Below are 15,333 nucleotides of genomic sequence, written 5' to 3'. Positions count from 1 at the left end.
AATTCACTTTTACTCTCATGACACTCCTCATGCACCGTCCTCTTTACTCTTTACAGCTTCAGTATACTCGGGAGGCCAGCATTCCCGTGCGCAGTTGCGAGCGACGCACGTGCGCAGTTGTCCAACCGGCCAACCGGGTACTCAGCCACGCACGCAGAAAGTCTCAGGTCTACTCAGGTTGCCATGCCACCCACCCCTTCCCTTCCCTTTTCCACTTTTCTTTTCTATTACCAGGTCGCGACTAGTATGGGACAAGTGTTCCCCGGTCACGGGAAAAGGGACTGAGCCCCTCCACAGTCTAAGGCCGAACAACCTCATCGCCCGGACATAGCCGGGGTCGGTTTCAACAGGCACATAGCCAAACCCGGTGCCTATCTAGCAGTCGCGACGCGATGCCACAGCAAAGCCAACCGCAGCCAGCAACCGAAGCGGTTCGCGCCAGGACACAGCCCCTCGCAGGTCGCGAAAACAAGTCGCCGCCTGTGCATAGATGCAGCCACAACATCAAGCTGCGCAGCAGCAGCCTCACCGTGCACCTTCGCCGAATCGGCGGTTGTAGGCGTGGCGTGTGGAGGGTTAACACACCCATCCCGCCACCCGCAGTAAACGCATAGTAGCAACCATAGTATTCCCTTTGCTGGTCGGACTGGCCCTTCTTGCAATGTCGCATTTATACTACTTGTTCAAGCAAAGGAAGGCAATTGCCAGCACACCAGCCGGCCACACGGCTGCGCGGGGCATCCTTCAAGCGCCTTGTCTTTGCCGTACCACAATTTGTTCCAACGGCATCCATGATTATAAATACCGTACTGGGCATGCTCGTACCGTGCTCCGCATCAATCTCTCACGCAAGCCCCCATATCCCGTACGTGCAATATCCATTTATTTACTCACAGAACTACACACCGTTCGTGCCAACAGGTGCCAACCGTCCTGCACCTTCAGGCGGTTAACGGCGGGATGCGCGTCATCCAAACCCCAAAACCTCCCAAACTCAGAGTCTCCCGCAACGCGCATGGCCGCATGCAAATGACGCCACACATTGCCGTGCCCGCCGCATTCCAACCCCTGCATGCCCAGACGCCTAGTTACAGCAATTTATACGCCGCCCAATCCACAGCCGCCTTTGTTCGCAGCATCCACCATCCATCCATAGCAGTCTAGCGCGCCCAGGTGGCAGCTTGAATAGCAAGGCAACACCAAAGTCACTCTCGGCCCGCTTTCTCACTTTGGTCAACAGACCTCTAAAACCCCACGTTTCATCGTGTCAGAGCAACCGCTGCATGCGGGAAAGGTTCGTCCTTGTGAATTAATTGGAATGTGCTGCTGCGCTGCATACCTGATATGCGCAGGCAGGCTTCTGCAGCTTCGATGTTGGAAGCTTGCTGGTGCAGCGCCTGGCGCGCAATGCATGCAAACTTGCGGCAGTTGCACAAACCGACAAAGAAAGGTAAAAGCTTATGCACGCATAAATAGCAGATGAATTCATCCAGCGGCCCTATGACCGGCCGCTGCCTGCAGGGCTGTAGGTGACGGACGGGGTCGCCGGCATCGCCGCGAGTAGCGACGACGACACTGCTGTGAAGCCGCTGGTCCCCGTGGACCGCCTCGGCTGCGACATCTGCAGGCATAGCATACCGTATATTGCAAGAGAAGCGCAGGTGGGGTGGTTAGGATAGCCCCAGAATGGCAGGGTGTACCGAGCGGCGGGGAGCTAAAAGGCGTGCAGCCGTCGCGCGCGCCAAGCCGGTTGTCACACACCGTATAGCTACACCTCTAGCCGTCGGGACATATGCACACGCACACACACACAGCCGCCGTGGAGTGGGGAGCGGGAGGCCAGCTCCCGCCAGCCCACGGCGCACACACGTCACACGCACACACACCAGCTTGACACGCGTCTGGAAACGCTGCAACCGCCGCCCGCCACGTCCCCCATGCCGCCTCGACCCCGTTTAGTCGCAGTGCCACCGCTAACTCGCCCTCTTCCAATAGTGTTATTGTACTTAGTGGGCGGGATTTGGGACGCGTGATACCTAGCTTGTCTGCTGCACGCCGCCTCTCTTGTCGCCGTTGCCATTCACATGCCCGTGACACTTCCTCGCTGCCGCCCTATGCCCATGCTTCCACTTTTGCCTATAGGTGAGCTCGACTACGACCAGCGGGCGGGAATCCGGGAATTAGGCGTGCTGGGTAAACGTTGTTTAGCGCGCCCAGGGTGCGGAGCATGGACGCATACAGGTGCATCGCGGGGTCAGGCCGAATGGTCGCCCGTGGGGTTCCAGGCTTATCGCGGGTAAGTATGACTACCGGGGTCACGACAGTCACGCGATGCACGGTAAAATGGTGGGTATCGGTAAGTAACTCCGGCGTCGTCTGGGCGGGCTTTCGTTTCGTTTTTTTTAACACACACACACACACACACACACACGCACACACACACACGCACACACACACACACACACACGCACACACACACACACATTCCTGCCCTGAACCCCGCTCCCCTCCCTCTCCCTCCGCGCTTCAGCGCCGCACCTGTTCGCTGATGAGCAAGAGCTCCTTGACCACGTCGGCGGCCTGCGGCGTTGACGACACGCACACGTGCGCACACGCAGTCGGCTCACGAAACGCACACCTACATCACCCCTTTGCAAGGCCCAAGCTGCTCAGCGCCCTCGCCACGCCCCGCATTGCAGTGCAACCCCTGCTGCGCATGCCGGGTCTTCCCCTTTCTCCTCCTCCTCCTCCCCCCTCCTCTTCTTCCTTACGGGATTGGTTCAACGTCAACCCCCTCCTCTTCCTTCTCTTGCATTGGGTTCGGTTTAGTTTGGGCTGGTGTCTACAACCCCACTTCCTCCCCCTCTTCCTCCTTCTCCCCCTCCTCCTCCCCCACTCACCGCCGGCCGGCGCTTGGGGTCTGCGTCCCAGCACTGCGCCAGCAGCCGCTCCAGCTTGGGTGGGCAGCGCTCGCCGCCCAGCACCTCAGACAGCGGCAGCCGCTCATTGCGCATTGTCAACTTGACCGCAATCTCCACAATGCCGCGCGTGTCCTGCGCGTGTGCACATGCCGTGTGTGTACGTGTGTGCATGTTTCCACGTGTGTTTGGGGGCTTGCAGGCACGTGCGAGGTCGAACACACACATACACACATGCCCTCTGTTGGGTCGTCCATACAGTCACCCGGCCGCAGCCGCCCGTACCTTCCAGGGCTCCTGGCCAGACAGCATGGTCCACACCACCACACCGAAGGAGTAGATGTCCTGTGATCGACATAGACATACCCACATATGTTTCGTTTCATTTTCCTTAATTTACACACCACTTAATTCAGGATTTCAGGGCTGTTTCGGAATGTCCATGTTCAGCCCCACGCGCAGCCATGCACAGCAGGCGACGTCAGCGCCCTGCTCCTCACCGCTCGGTGTGTGATAACATCGTTGTCGAGGTCAAAACACTCTGTGGAGCGGCAGTTGCGGCAGTTGCGGGGGGGGAGGCAAGGGCGAAGTTTGAGCCAGTCAGCAGCAACACCAGTGGGCACAATCATGCACCGTGCCGGCTCCCTCCCTTGAATCTCCAAAACCACACACACACACACACACACACACACACACACACACACATACACTGCGCACTACACTGTCTTTGCGTTATGTTTGCCTTGTGCTTTTAAAACACACACACACACACACACACACGCACGCGCACAGTCGAGGCACACGCCTCACGGCGCCTCACCCGGAGCCAGGTAGGCTGCGGTGCCGGCCTCGGGGCTGGCAGTGGACATGGTGGACTCGTAGATGCGCGCCAGCCCGAAATCCTGGGGTGGAAGAAAGCCGGAGCGCGGGGCAGAAGAAGCATTCCGGCACGACGCCGATCCATAAGAGTTTGAGTACCATACTTGTGAGGCAATGTCTGAACTTGAAAGCCAAAGAGTGGCCGTGGGGGTGCGGCGAGGCAAGGCAAGGCACGGCGTGGCAATGCATACCGTACAACAGCGCTACCTGCCCTCCGGCGAGGGCAAGTGCAGGCACAGGCACAGGCACAGGCACAGAAGCTTTCTGGGCGCCACACGCGCAGGTGCGCACCGTGAGCTTGACGCCGGGCGTGTCAGAGGTGGGGTCGTTGATCAGGACGTTGGCGGGCTGGTGGTGGGTGGGTGGCAGGCAGCGCGTGTCAGCGTGGCGTGTCAGGTGGGGGACATTCACATGAGTAGATAAGCTAATGGCAGACGGTAGGCAATCTTGGGAGAACACCAATCGCTAACGACGATTTGGGTACGTGTTAGGCAGGCAGGCCCAAGTTCACTTGCCACCTTCTCGCTCGAAGCCGGATCCGCCCTCTACGGTGTTGGCATCCCTAGCAGTCATTACTGTCCCAACAGGGCCCCCTTTTCCGCTTCTTCTTTATCAAACATGAATGTAACCCGCCCCTCAGCAGTACCGTCGCCCACCTTGAGATCACGGTGCACGATGGTGGGGTGCAGGTAGCAGCTGGCGAGGAGGGGTGTGTGGGGCAAGCGCGGGGGCGGGGTCAGTGCCAGCTGTGACAGTCAGCCATGGATTCGAGGAGTGAGGGGGTTTCCAGCGCGGAACCCAACCCCGACAGCGCCCGCGCACTCACAGTCCCTGCGCGATCTGGGTCGCGATGTGCAGCACTTTGGGCAGCGGCATGGGTGCTTCCGCGTACGTCCGTGCCAGCAGCTTGTCTAGGCTGATGTCCGCCAGCTCCATCACCAGCGCCAACCGGGGCCGCGTCAGGCACACCGCGTACAGACGGGCGATGTTGGGGTGGTCGCAGCGACCCAACACGTCGGCTTCCTGAATGAGCGACAGCAAGCATACTTTTTTTTAACAATCTCGTTTTACTGTATCAAACAATGTGTTTGGATGGTGCGCGGAATGCTCGACGTGCGACGTGCGACGCGGAATGGGACACCGTGGCTGTGCACAAGTGAAGGCCCCCTGCCCTCAGCGCACGTGTGCACCTAGGGCCCGCTCTCCTGGCAGACCTAGGAACGGGGTCAAGGAGGCCTGCATTCTGACCAGCCGCAGGCGCGCGTCCCAAGAGACCAAACCCCACACAGCCGTACCTGCGCAAAGGTCTCCATCATTTCCTTGTCCCTGTCGCTGCCGCCGCCGGACTGGTCGGCGGCGGCGGCGGCCTGCACCATGCCGAAGGGCCCCGACGCCGCCAACACCTGCTTCACCGCCACACGCATGCCGCGATAGCGCCCCTCGAACACGCGGCCGTAGGACCTGGAACAAAACACAGATACACAGGAAAAAGCTTTGTTAGTTTTTGGGGTAGGCGCCTATGAAACATGGGGTAAATGGACTGCAAAGCGGACGTTCAGAAAGGCACATGGGGAGGCGGCCCTCACTCACCCCTTGCCCAGCACCACCGGCAGCACCTCCACCACCTCCGGACCAGGCAATCGCTTGCGGCTCACACCGCCAGCCAGGCCCGCCACTGCTCCCGCCGCCGCCGCCGCCGCCGCCGCCGCCGCCACCCCATCGCCGCCGCCGCCTTCCTGCTGCCCCGCACCCGGCTGCGCGGCTGCTCCTGCTGCTGCTCCGCCGCCCGCGATGCCGATCACGCGCTCGAGCCCGGTGTTGTCAGAGGCAAGCAACGCGCCGTCCAGACCGTCGTCCACCTCCACGTCCATCACCAAGCCCTCGCGCATTGGCGTGCGGTGCCCAACCACCTCCTCCGACAGCGCCAGCGCCAGCCCCAGCCCTAGGCCGCGGCTGCCGCCAAGTCCCGCGCTGCCACTCGGCGCCGCGCTGCCAGCTACTCCCGCCTCGGCCGCCGCCACCGCCGCCACCGCCACCACCGTGCTAGCCCGCGACGGGCCCCCAGGGCTGAGCAGGTCTACATGAGCATTGCTGGCCGCAGTGGCAGTGGCACCAGTAGCGCGGCTGCCACCGGCACCCATGTCACTGCTGCCGGTAGGCTGGGTTGTGAGGGTGGATCCGAGGCCGCCGGCGTCGCTGCCGCAGCCCGCCGCAGATCCTGGGCCGAAGTTGCTGCTCTCCTGCGCGCCCAGTCGCCCCAGAGCCGCCAACTGCATTGACAGACTGAAGTCTCCGCCGGCGACGCCGGTGCTATAGGCGGTGGTGGCGGCGGTGGTGGCGGCGGTGGTGGCGGCGGTCTGCGCGCCCTTTGACAGCTGCCGGCTACTGCCGTTCGCGCCCGCTGCTACAGCCGCCGCTGCTGCCGCTGCCGCCACGGCGAAGCTGGCGCCGTCGGCGCCCTTGCCCGCGGCGGCGGCGCCCACGGCGGGCGGCAGAATGTCGCCGCCGCCCGACCCGCCGCCACCTACACCCTTTGACCCTTTGTCGCCCTCTGCCAGGGCCTCTCTTGACAGCTGGCCCGTCTCCACGTCCACACGCATAGCACTGGCGGCGCCCAGGCCGCAGCACCGCCCGAGGCCGCCGCCGCCGCTGCGGCCGCCGCCGCTGCCCCCGCTGCCGCCGCCATTGCTTGTGGCAGTTCCCGGCGCCTTGCCCAGCTCCTGCAAATCGCCGCTGCTAGTGCTGGTGCTGTGGCCCCGGTAAGCGCGCTGGCGCCGCCAAGCCACCCAGCCGTACGCGACAGCCACGAACACGACCAAACCACCGATCACTCCTGTGCGCGGCAGGCACACGCACACGCACATGCATATGCCTCGGTGGTTGGGCGGGTCTCTTTCCGTTTCGTTGTTCGAGCTACACATGTGCTCACCGGCAGCACAACCGCACGAATCAAAAAAAGGTAAAAATAGTGATGCCAAAACGGCGAATGGGAAAGCAGCTCATCCTGAAGTCTTGGAACAAGCGGCTGCTGCTGCAGATCGACTCACCGCCAACCACGGCGCCGACGACCTGCCCGGTCGAGGCACCGCCACCGCCACCTCCGCCTCCGCCTCCACTGTCAGTTGGCTGGGCGAGCGCGTTGCCTTTACTGGTGCTGTTGGCGGCGGGTGATGCGGCGCCGCTCGCCGTGCCATTCCTGTACGCGGCAACCACACCGGTAATTGGATGGTGCACCGTGCCTCTTTGTGTGTGTGTGTGTGTGTGTGTGTGTGTGTGTGTGTGTGTGTGTGTGTGTGTGTGTGTGCGTGTGTAGTGTGTGCGTGTGTGTACGCTGCACAGGACGGAGCAGTACACATTCCTGAACCAATATCCCACAGTCAGAGTGCGCATGCGGTTTGCACTCACGCGTGCAGGCCGTACGGGTTTATTCCTTTGACCTGCAGGAGCAACAACAGTCGGTAGCAACAACAAAAATAATGCCAACATATTTTTCCAACAGCCACAAGAGTTGGCACCATCACCCATCGGCAAAACGTGCCACCGCACACCCTGCCTCCCCTCTTCTTCCCAGCTCGACTTCTCCCTCTCGCAAGTGTGCAATCTCCCCAGCCTGACTGTCGTCTCCCCCACCACCACCAGCACCACCACCCACACACACACACACACATTCGTCTCGTTTCTTACACACAACCACACACATTCCAACGCGTAATGTTTTCCTTGTGCTCTGTTACACACACACACACACATACACACACACACACACACACACACACACGCGCGCGCGCGCGCACACACGCACCTCGGACAGGTAGCAAGGCACGGGATCTCCTTGGTTTGCTGCCATGCACTCGAGACTGATCTGCGTGTCAAACACCAGCCACGACTCCACCACCCACTGCAGGTGGGATAGCCGTACATGGAGAACGGAGTGATTCAATTACAAGGGGAGGGCAGAGGGGAGGAGGCATCGGCCCAGACATGCGTCAGCATTGGGGAGGGGGGAGGGGTCAGATAGCAAGGCAGCTGACAACGAATGTGGGTTGCGACAACGGAGCCCCCCCCAGCCTCCCACCTCCCACCTGCCATCTGACTACCTCCCGCCCACCCACCCACCCGCCCACCCACCCCCGCTCCTGCAGCCTACCGTGATGTAGTTCAGGCTCCGCACGCTGCCCGTGGTGGCATCCGACACGGTGGCTGCGGACACGGGCACGGGATCCGGGTCACGATGGATCAGGTGGGAGGCGGCACTCTCCCACCATGTGCACGCACGTGCCGAAACCCCGGCACGCACCCCCATGCAAAGCCCCGGCCCATCCGCCCATGCCCCCGCCTCCCCGGCCGATCCGCCCCTGCCCCGGACCCCCCAGCCCCGCCCCAGCCCGCCTCCCCCCTAACGCCTCTGCCTGTGCTCCGCTCGTTTTCGTTGGTTTGGGTTTAGTTTGGTTTAGTATTTACAACCCCCCTCCCCCCCGGGCCACTCACTGTCTGCGGACACGTCGCGGTCGTACAGGACCTGCACATACTCGTTGAAGGGGGGGACCTGGTCGGGTTTGGCGATGATCTGGGTCAGCTGCGTGCCTGGCATCTCGGGGGGCCGCGTCCAAGAGGTGATGTAAGCCTCGGCTATTGATGGGTCGAAGGCGTAGGCTGCGCGATGGGCGGGTTCGCAGGATGCAAAAGGAGCGCGAGGAGGTGTGTGAGAGAGCAGAGAGGAAGGATGGATGGAGTGGAAAAACACGGGTGAGGAGGGAGTGCGGGCAGCAGCCCCGCCCCCACACTCGCGCGAGGTGGCAAGAAAGCAGTCAAATGCGCGCGTGTGCGCTCAAGCGGCGCACGACATGTTACGGACTTCAAAACTCAATGCGCAGCACCCGCTTGCGCGCCACTCACGCAAGTTCATGCACGCATCCTTAATTTGCAGGACTCCTTTTGGCCCAGGCGGCGTGGGCAACAGGAGCCGAAAGCCTGCGGCGGGGGAACCAGCGGGGAGGAGCGGGTTGGAGCCAATGGGGGCCCGCGGCACGCCACGCCCGCGCGCCCAGGCCCCACCACGTGCAACGCCTCATTGCGATAGCACCAGACCCGTGCCTCCAGCGGAACTCGTCCTGCACTCCCGGTCGGACTGTGCCTGGAGCCAGGCCCGCGGCCCCATGTCCTCTTCCTCTTCTTCCTCTCCCCCCGTGTCCTCCACTCCTCCCCCACATGGACGGCTGACCCCCCTACACACCCCAAGCCCGACCCATGGACCCACGTGGGCTCCTGAAGGCCGCCTCATCCCACTCCGCTGGCCGGATGATGATCCGCGTCAATGTGAGCCACACGCCATTGCCCAGCTGGACCTGTAGGGGGTGTGGGGATGTGGGGGTGTGTCAGGGCCTCTCGGCACGCCAGGGCCAGCACGGTACAAACGTTGGCTGCCGGCGGTGTCCGCATGCGGCTGACGGCACCATTAAATGCGGTATAGACATGGACGTCGCACCGAAACATGCCTTATGTCACCGAGTGATTCGTGTTGTAGGTAATTTACACGCCTTGTATCCCCCGAGACCCGTACGCATTCCGTCTTCGCCCAGGGCGGCACCCAAGGCGGCACCCGCGTTTCGCGCACTGGTGCGTACCTTGTCGGCGCCCCCGAAAGACAGACGCGGCCATCTAACAGCGTCTGCGAAGGGGCCTGTGATTGTGACGTTGCGAGACACCAAAAACGGAAGCCCAGGAATGCCCTCGAAGTCGTGGTCGCTGACAGTGAGCGAAGACGGGGTAACCTGCGAGGGGGGGGCGTGTTCGTGGCGAGGACCAGGCGAATTTGCCCCCGTCAAGAGCTGTCATGCTAGCGGGCAGGGCAAAGGAGAAATCAGTCGGTGATGGCTACAAAAAAAACAGTCCCCTTGGCGTCGAGGGCGTGCAAAAGGCATTGCCCTTAGTACCATTAGCTGGACGACTGTGGCGTTCCCCAGCGCTAAAGCGACCTCTCGTCCGGTCGTCACGTTAACGCTTATTCCAGCATGAGCGCTGAAGTCCCGCAGCGCCGGCGCCAGCGCCAGCACAGCCCAGAGCAAAATCGAGCAGCCGCGTTTTTTCCCGGCCATTTCTGCAAGCTCTATTTGCTGCTATCTAGAATGTCCTCATAATGTCCTCATGACGGAGAGGGCTTCGTGCTGGGGACGTGACATACTTTTGTGAGAATCTCGGCAAGAGTGAAGCTTTGAATCTACAAAATTATTACTTTCTGTAGAGAAAAATTGGATGCCGGGAGTACTACTAAACAAGGAAAGCTCCCCGATGCACAAAGTGCTCTCATCCGCCGGCACGCGCTGCCCTTCCGGCCATTAGACCTTTTGAGTCTGTATGCTATCAATTTCATTTCAAATTCGCACGCCCGCTCAGCGTCCGACTGCTTGCCGCGGCGGAGTTGAGTCAGCCGGCCCAGCAAGAAGCTCGCTCGCTTATTGACAAACTAAGAAGTGTGCAGGGCCTCCTTGAGCCCTCCGGGCAATGTGCACAGTGCTTCAACCGTTGAAACCGCATTTCACTCGAGTCGCGAGGGCTTGCTCCACAGGCCGAGTTTTAGGATCGTGTCATAAACGACTAGTACTCGGAGTGGCAGCATTATTAGCTAGAGAATAGTTTGCGATACGACTGCTAGCGCAGGCTGGCCCTCGCGGACCGTATCGTGGGCAGCATCGTGGGATGCGCTGTGGCGGTGGCGCGCCCCGGTAAACATCCAGAGCTTATAGCCCCTATCGGGAGCAGTACGGTAGCCACCCTGCATGTTACGCTTGACGGTAATCCTTTCCCGTGCCTTGGATGTCCTGACCCCGCCACATTACCAAACATTACCGAGGCACGGTTGCGCGGCGGGCAAGTGCATGCGACGTATACCCAGGCAGAGGTACGGTTAAATGTCAGATTGCGTTGTTATGCGTCGCCAGGGAATGTTTGTCACGGCCAGTCACCCAGCACCACCCACTGCCCACATTAGCATATCGAGGACTGTAGGGCCGCCGAGGATTAGGGCCACCGAGCTAAGTTGGGGAGTTGATTTATGACATCATTGTGAAAGTATATGGCTCTCAAAGGGTGAAAGGACTCATAGCCGTCACCCATCGCCCAGCCTGCGCGCCTTGCTGCGCGCGTGAATGGCGTGCGTGCGCGTGCTCGCGTGAATGACGCCGTGTCCGTACGCGTGCTCTATATATATATGTGCCGTGTGTGTGTGTGTGTGTGTGTGTGTGTGTGTGTGTGTGTGTGTGTGTGTGTGTGTGTGTTGGGCTCCCACGTGCAGCGGAGGCACCCAGGGTTCATGCCGGCACACACGGGGAGGCAGGGCACGGCCATTGCGGCATGCCGCATGCGGCAGTTATCGACGTGCGTTGCGGAACTAATGCGTACGTAGACCAGAGCGGAAGGCGGAGTGGGCTTGCAGGCGGCACGAGAGCAGGCAGTCAGTAGGGCAAGTTGCGAATTCACATGTTACCTCGTAACCGACGGTAAACGCTGTGGACGGTCGCGCCCATGGCTGGCTGACGGTGTGGTGACTGTGGTCGTGTGGGAACGGCCTGACCGCACACCGTCAGGCCCCACCTGCATGCTGGGCTGCCGGCGCCGCGTTTCCATCCGGGCGCCACCACGCGCCCTCTCCTCCTCGTGGCCTCCCCTGCTGGCCTGCTCCCTCCGCTTCCCGTGCGCATATGTTGCCATCTGTGCCCCCGGCCCCCCCCCCCCCGCGCTGCTGCCGGCCTGCCGCTGACACGCACCGTAAGACGGGAGCCAGCGCCGCCGTTAACGCCGCCACCGGGATTCAGCGCCGTCAGTGCCGCAGCGCCGCCACGCCACGCCACGCCACGAGACGACGTGGCAAGTGACAGGGTGACAGGGTAAGGGGAGCAAGCACCATCGCTGATATCGTTGAGCCCCGAGAAGCAAGCTACGCTTCCAGCCCGGGCGCCAATGGTACATGGAGGAAACACGCCGCCTTGAATCCCCACGTTGAATCCCCAAACAAAACGTCAACACCACAAAAGTGCCACGGCAGCACCTGTCGCCACGGCAGCGCCGGTGCGTTGCAGCCCTTGTATTCGGGGCAGGGGGGTCGGGGGGGGGTTAAAGCCGTTCATGTGGAGAACGGAGTAGCCGTTCATGGAGAACTTACTGGCCTAGGGCTGCTGCTGGGCTTGCAGTCTTGCGCGTGCGGTGCCAGGTGCGGAGGTGCCTCGAGCAGGCTGGAAGCCTGGAACGACGGGCTCGTGATGGAACATGGCAAGGGGCAGGAAAGCGTAGTCCCGATGTGTGTGGCTCCCACCCGTGCCCACATAAATGCGTAGCAAGAAGGGACAAGGCATTGGTGCGTCGTTCGCGCGCTGTTACTGTACCGACGGTAGCTGGCAGGTTGTGTCGATGTTTTGCTGACGCGCATTCCTCACGCTCCGGGCGCCCGGCCAAGGCGATAGCACCACACAGACTCATTGCGACGCCACACCGCGCGGATAGCATAGCCGATGCGCACCTGCAGGCAGTCGACCGGCGTCCACGGATGAGCTGTGTAGACGAGCACTAGCGTAATGCAACGGCGTGCAGCAAAACAATGGCCGGGCGACAGTGTGACAAACAGGGGCAAGAACAAGGCGAAGCAAAGCAGAAGAGGGGCCCGAATGTGTACGACAATTGTGGCGGGCAGGCCGAATGCGGTGCAACACGCCAACAACACAACCGGAGGTGAGGAAGCGTTGCTGATGGTGAGGATAGGTGCTGCGACGTTCGGTAGGGGAGCTGTGGCCGCGCACTAGTTGGGAGGAAGTTTCCGAGGCGTTGTTTCCGAGGCATTGTTTGTGGCTGATGTTTGTGGCTGATAAAGAAAGAAGCAGAGTTTCGGCTGTGAGCGGCTGGCGAGGAGAGGCGGGGGCTGCTGCGTTTTTGGAAGGCGGGCGGAAGGCCGCACACGCCGGGAGTCGGGCAGGTTGTAGATTTCGCTGAAGCTGCGTTTGAGAAGGGAGCCGAAGGGACAGCTGGGGTGGGACAGTTGGTGTGGGACAGCTGGAAGGGACAACTGGAAGGGACTACTGGAAGGGACAGCTGGGAGGGACAGCTGGGAGGGGACAGCGGATGTGGGACTGCTGGGGTGGGACAGCTGGGGAGAGGCACGGGACAGCTGGGGAGAGGCACGGGACAGCTGGCATGGGACGCTGGGTGGCTGCAGAGGCTGGCAGCGCTGTGGCTGGTACGTAGGTGGGTACTTGGGTACGTGGCTGGATGGGGCCCGGGCTCACGAAGAGCTCCCCGGTGGCAAGACAGGAGGCGGCGTCTTAAAACCAGCAGCCCTGCGGCACGGGAGCGCGGAGAGGGGACACGCGCACACACACAGGGCAAAACACAGCCAGGACGAAAAGCCCGCCAAGGAGCCCGCCTACGCAGCCAACACGCGCCCGCCGCAAACAGGCACTCACACGCGCACACACAACTCACAACGAACGACGGGCGCTGCAGTCCTACGGAGGAGGCAGCGCCAAGCGCGGCGGGGTCTCACTGCCGGTGCTGCTGCGTCTGCTGAGGCTCACCTGCCCTGCGCGCTTTTAATTACTTTCAATCTGTCATACGCGGCATTGAGAGAGACCACCACCTCACCACATCATGCCTCTAGTACGTACGCCAAGCAGCTGGTGCCCCTGCCGGAGCGGGCGGTGAAGAGGTGGCTCCGCAAGGCCGAGTGGCAGGACCGCGCGGACAAGGGCAACCCGCGCTACTACACCCCGGACCTGCCTGTGGGCGAGGGCGGGCCATCTGAGCCCGTCCGTGAGGCCTTTAAGAAGGCGCTGCCTAGCTCGGTGGGTCGCTGCCTAGCTGAGCCACGACAGGGGCCAGGCTCGGGAGGCGCCCCGGCTCGCCCTTTCCCGACAAGCACGGGTGCGAGGAGAGAAAGATTGCATTGGTTACACGGAGAGAGACCGGCAGCTCCGTCCGGACCCGCTGCTACAGAACTACTATCGGCGATGCTAAAATAATGGCGAGGCTAGCACAGACCTACGGTCCCAAAGTGTTGCTAAACCATTTGCCCCGTACATGCATCCCCCCCATGAAATCCTGCCATCCAACATGTTGCGGCCTCACGGAACCGCAAGAGCCGTGCCGTACCGCTTGCCCTTCCCCGCGCGGCACCGCTGGCAGCTGGCTCGACCGCACCACCTCCCACGTCCCAGCCCGAGATCCGTTAACGCCAAGCCCCACCGCTACCACTGCACACGTGGGGCCGCCAAGTGGGGCACACGTGGGCCGCCACGTAACTTCTCCATGTTGACACGTTGCCGTCGGCGGCATCCGGTCTACCACCACCTGCCCTGCCCACGACCGCATCCAGTGGCACCTCCACCCCCAGACTTCAGCGCACGTCGACTCCTCCACACACACACACCCCACAACCTCCATGACCGCGTGCCCGGGCACCACGCGTCTCGCCATCACCCCTACAACCCGGGCCGGCACGCAGCAGCACAGCACACAACACACGCACGCCTAGCCTCACAACGGGTGCGCAACGCCATGTGTGTTTCCCGACCCCCCCGCGGCCCCCGCCGCCGCCGGCCCGGTCCCGTGCAAGTCGACCTCCCCCATCGACCCTGACCCGGCCGCAAACCCGCCGCCCCCGGCCCCGGCCGCCACCCCCCACGACACCCCCGCCCCAACCCCCGCTGCAGGCAGCGACCCCGGAGCGCCGTCCACTCCGCGCCCCCCTGCGGCGGAGCCGCTCACCGCCGCCGCCGCCCCGCCGCCGCCGCCGCCGCCGCCAAGCCCGGGTGCATTGGACACACGCTCCCCCGCTGTCCCCGTTACTCCAGCTCCAAGTGCTGCTGCTGCTGCTGGCCCGACGCCGGCACCAGCACCAGCACCGGCACCAGCAGCAGCACCAGCGGTAGCAGCTGCGGCCCGGGCGGCTCCGGGCGGCTGCACGAGGCTGGCCTTGGCGGCGGCCAGCTGCGCCGGCGTGGCGCCCAGCTCCGTGGCTGCCTGCGTGTTTGTGTGTGTGTGTGTGTGTGTGTGTGTGTGTGTGTGTGTTTGTGTTTGTGTGTGTGTTGAGGGAGGGAGGGAGGGAGAGTGTGTGTGTGTGTGTGTGTTGGGGAGATAGAGAGAGTGTGTGTGTGTGTGTTAGGAAAGCACAAGGGAGAAGGTCAAAGGTGTGCGCGTGTGTGTGTGTGTGTGTGTATGTATGTCCAGGTTGCGGTGCCACATGGGCCGCGCGCAGGGCAGGCAGCAGCAGTGCCCTCGCGCAGGCATGCGCAGCGCAGTGCAGCACAGGCGCAACCACCGCCCCCATACCGGCAGTGATCACACACACGTGCTCCCCCTCCCAATCCCCCTCCTCCCGTTTCCTCCTCCCCCGCCTCCTCCCCCTCCCCACACACCTCCGCTCTCCTCCCACCTCCTCCTCCTCCCACCACCTCCCACCACCTGCCCCCCGCCTCCTCCCTCCCTCCCACCACCGCCTCCTCCATCTCACCTGCAGCCATATCTCCGTGTCCCTGCGCGCCGCCGCCTCCAT

General features: G+C 62.5%; 2 protein-coding genes across 2 annotated transcripts in view; both read right to left on the bottom strand.

Annotated features, from left to right (window-relative positions):
• Window positions 1-38: 38 nt before the first annotated feature.
• On the bottom strand, window positions 39-10,634 carry CHLRE_10g462350v5 (uncharacterized protein). Its single transcript, XM_043067180.1, has 20 exons — window positions 9,731-10,634; window positions 9,422-9,568; window positions 9,055-9,142; window positions 8,694-8,768; window positions 8,286-8,450; window positions 7,945-7,997; window positions 7,600-7,695; window positions 7,203-7,234; window positions 6,845-6,993; window positions 5,388-6,630; window positions 5,093-5,258; window positions 4,624-4,820; window positions 4,454-4,493; window positions 4,089-4,145; window positions 3,739-3,820; window positions 3,419-3,459; window positions 3,204-3,263; window positions 2,901-3,053; window positions 2,539-2,580; window positions 39-1,621 (listed from the first exon to the last, which is right to left on the bottom strand). Exons 1-20 carry the CDS (start codon window positions 9,890-9,892, stop codon window positions 1,499-1,501), a joined length of 3,171 nt encoding a protein of 1,056 aa, XP_042920577.1. The 5' UTR covers window positions 9,893-10,634; the 3' UTR covers window positions 39-1,498.
• A 3,083-nt stretch (window positions 10,635-13,717) lies between these two features.
• The window catches only part of CHLRE_10g462300v5 (uncharacterized protein), a 12,387-nt gene continuing 10,771 nt past the window's right edge, over window positions 13,718-15,333 (bottom strand). The window contains exons 17-18 of the mRNA XM_043067179.1: window positions 15,292-15,333; window positions 13,718-14,801 (exon numbers count right to left, since the gene is read on the bottom strand). The exon at window positions 15,292-15,333 is cut by the window's right edge and continues 69 nt beyond it. Coding sequence (XP_042920576.1) covers window positions 14,316-14,801; window positions 15,292-15,333 — 528 coding nt within the window. The 3' untranslated portion in view covers window positions 13,718-14,315. The remainder of the gene's footprint in view (window positions 14,802-15,291) is intronic.

The sequence above is a fragment of the Chlamydomonas reinhardtii genome, chromosome 10 (assembly GCF_000002595.2).
Source record: "Chlamydomonas reinhardtii strain CC-503 cw92 mt+ chromosome 10, whole genome shotgun sequence".
In the NCBI taxonomy this organism is placed as follows: domain Eukaryota; kingdom Viridiplantae; phylum Chlorophyta; class Chlorophyceae; order Chlamydomonadales; family Chlamydomonadaceae; genus Chlamydomonas; species Chlamydomonas reinhardtii.
This window is presented reverse-complemented; position numbering and strand designations above follow the sequence as displayed.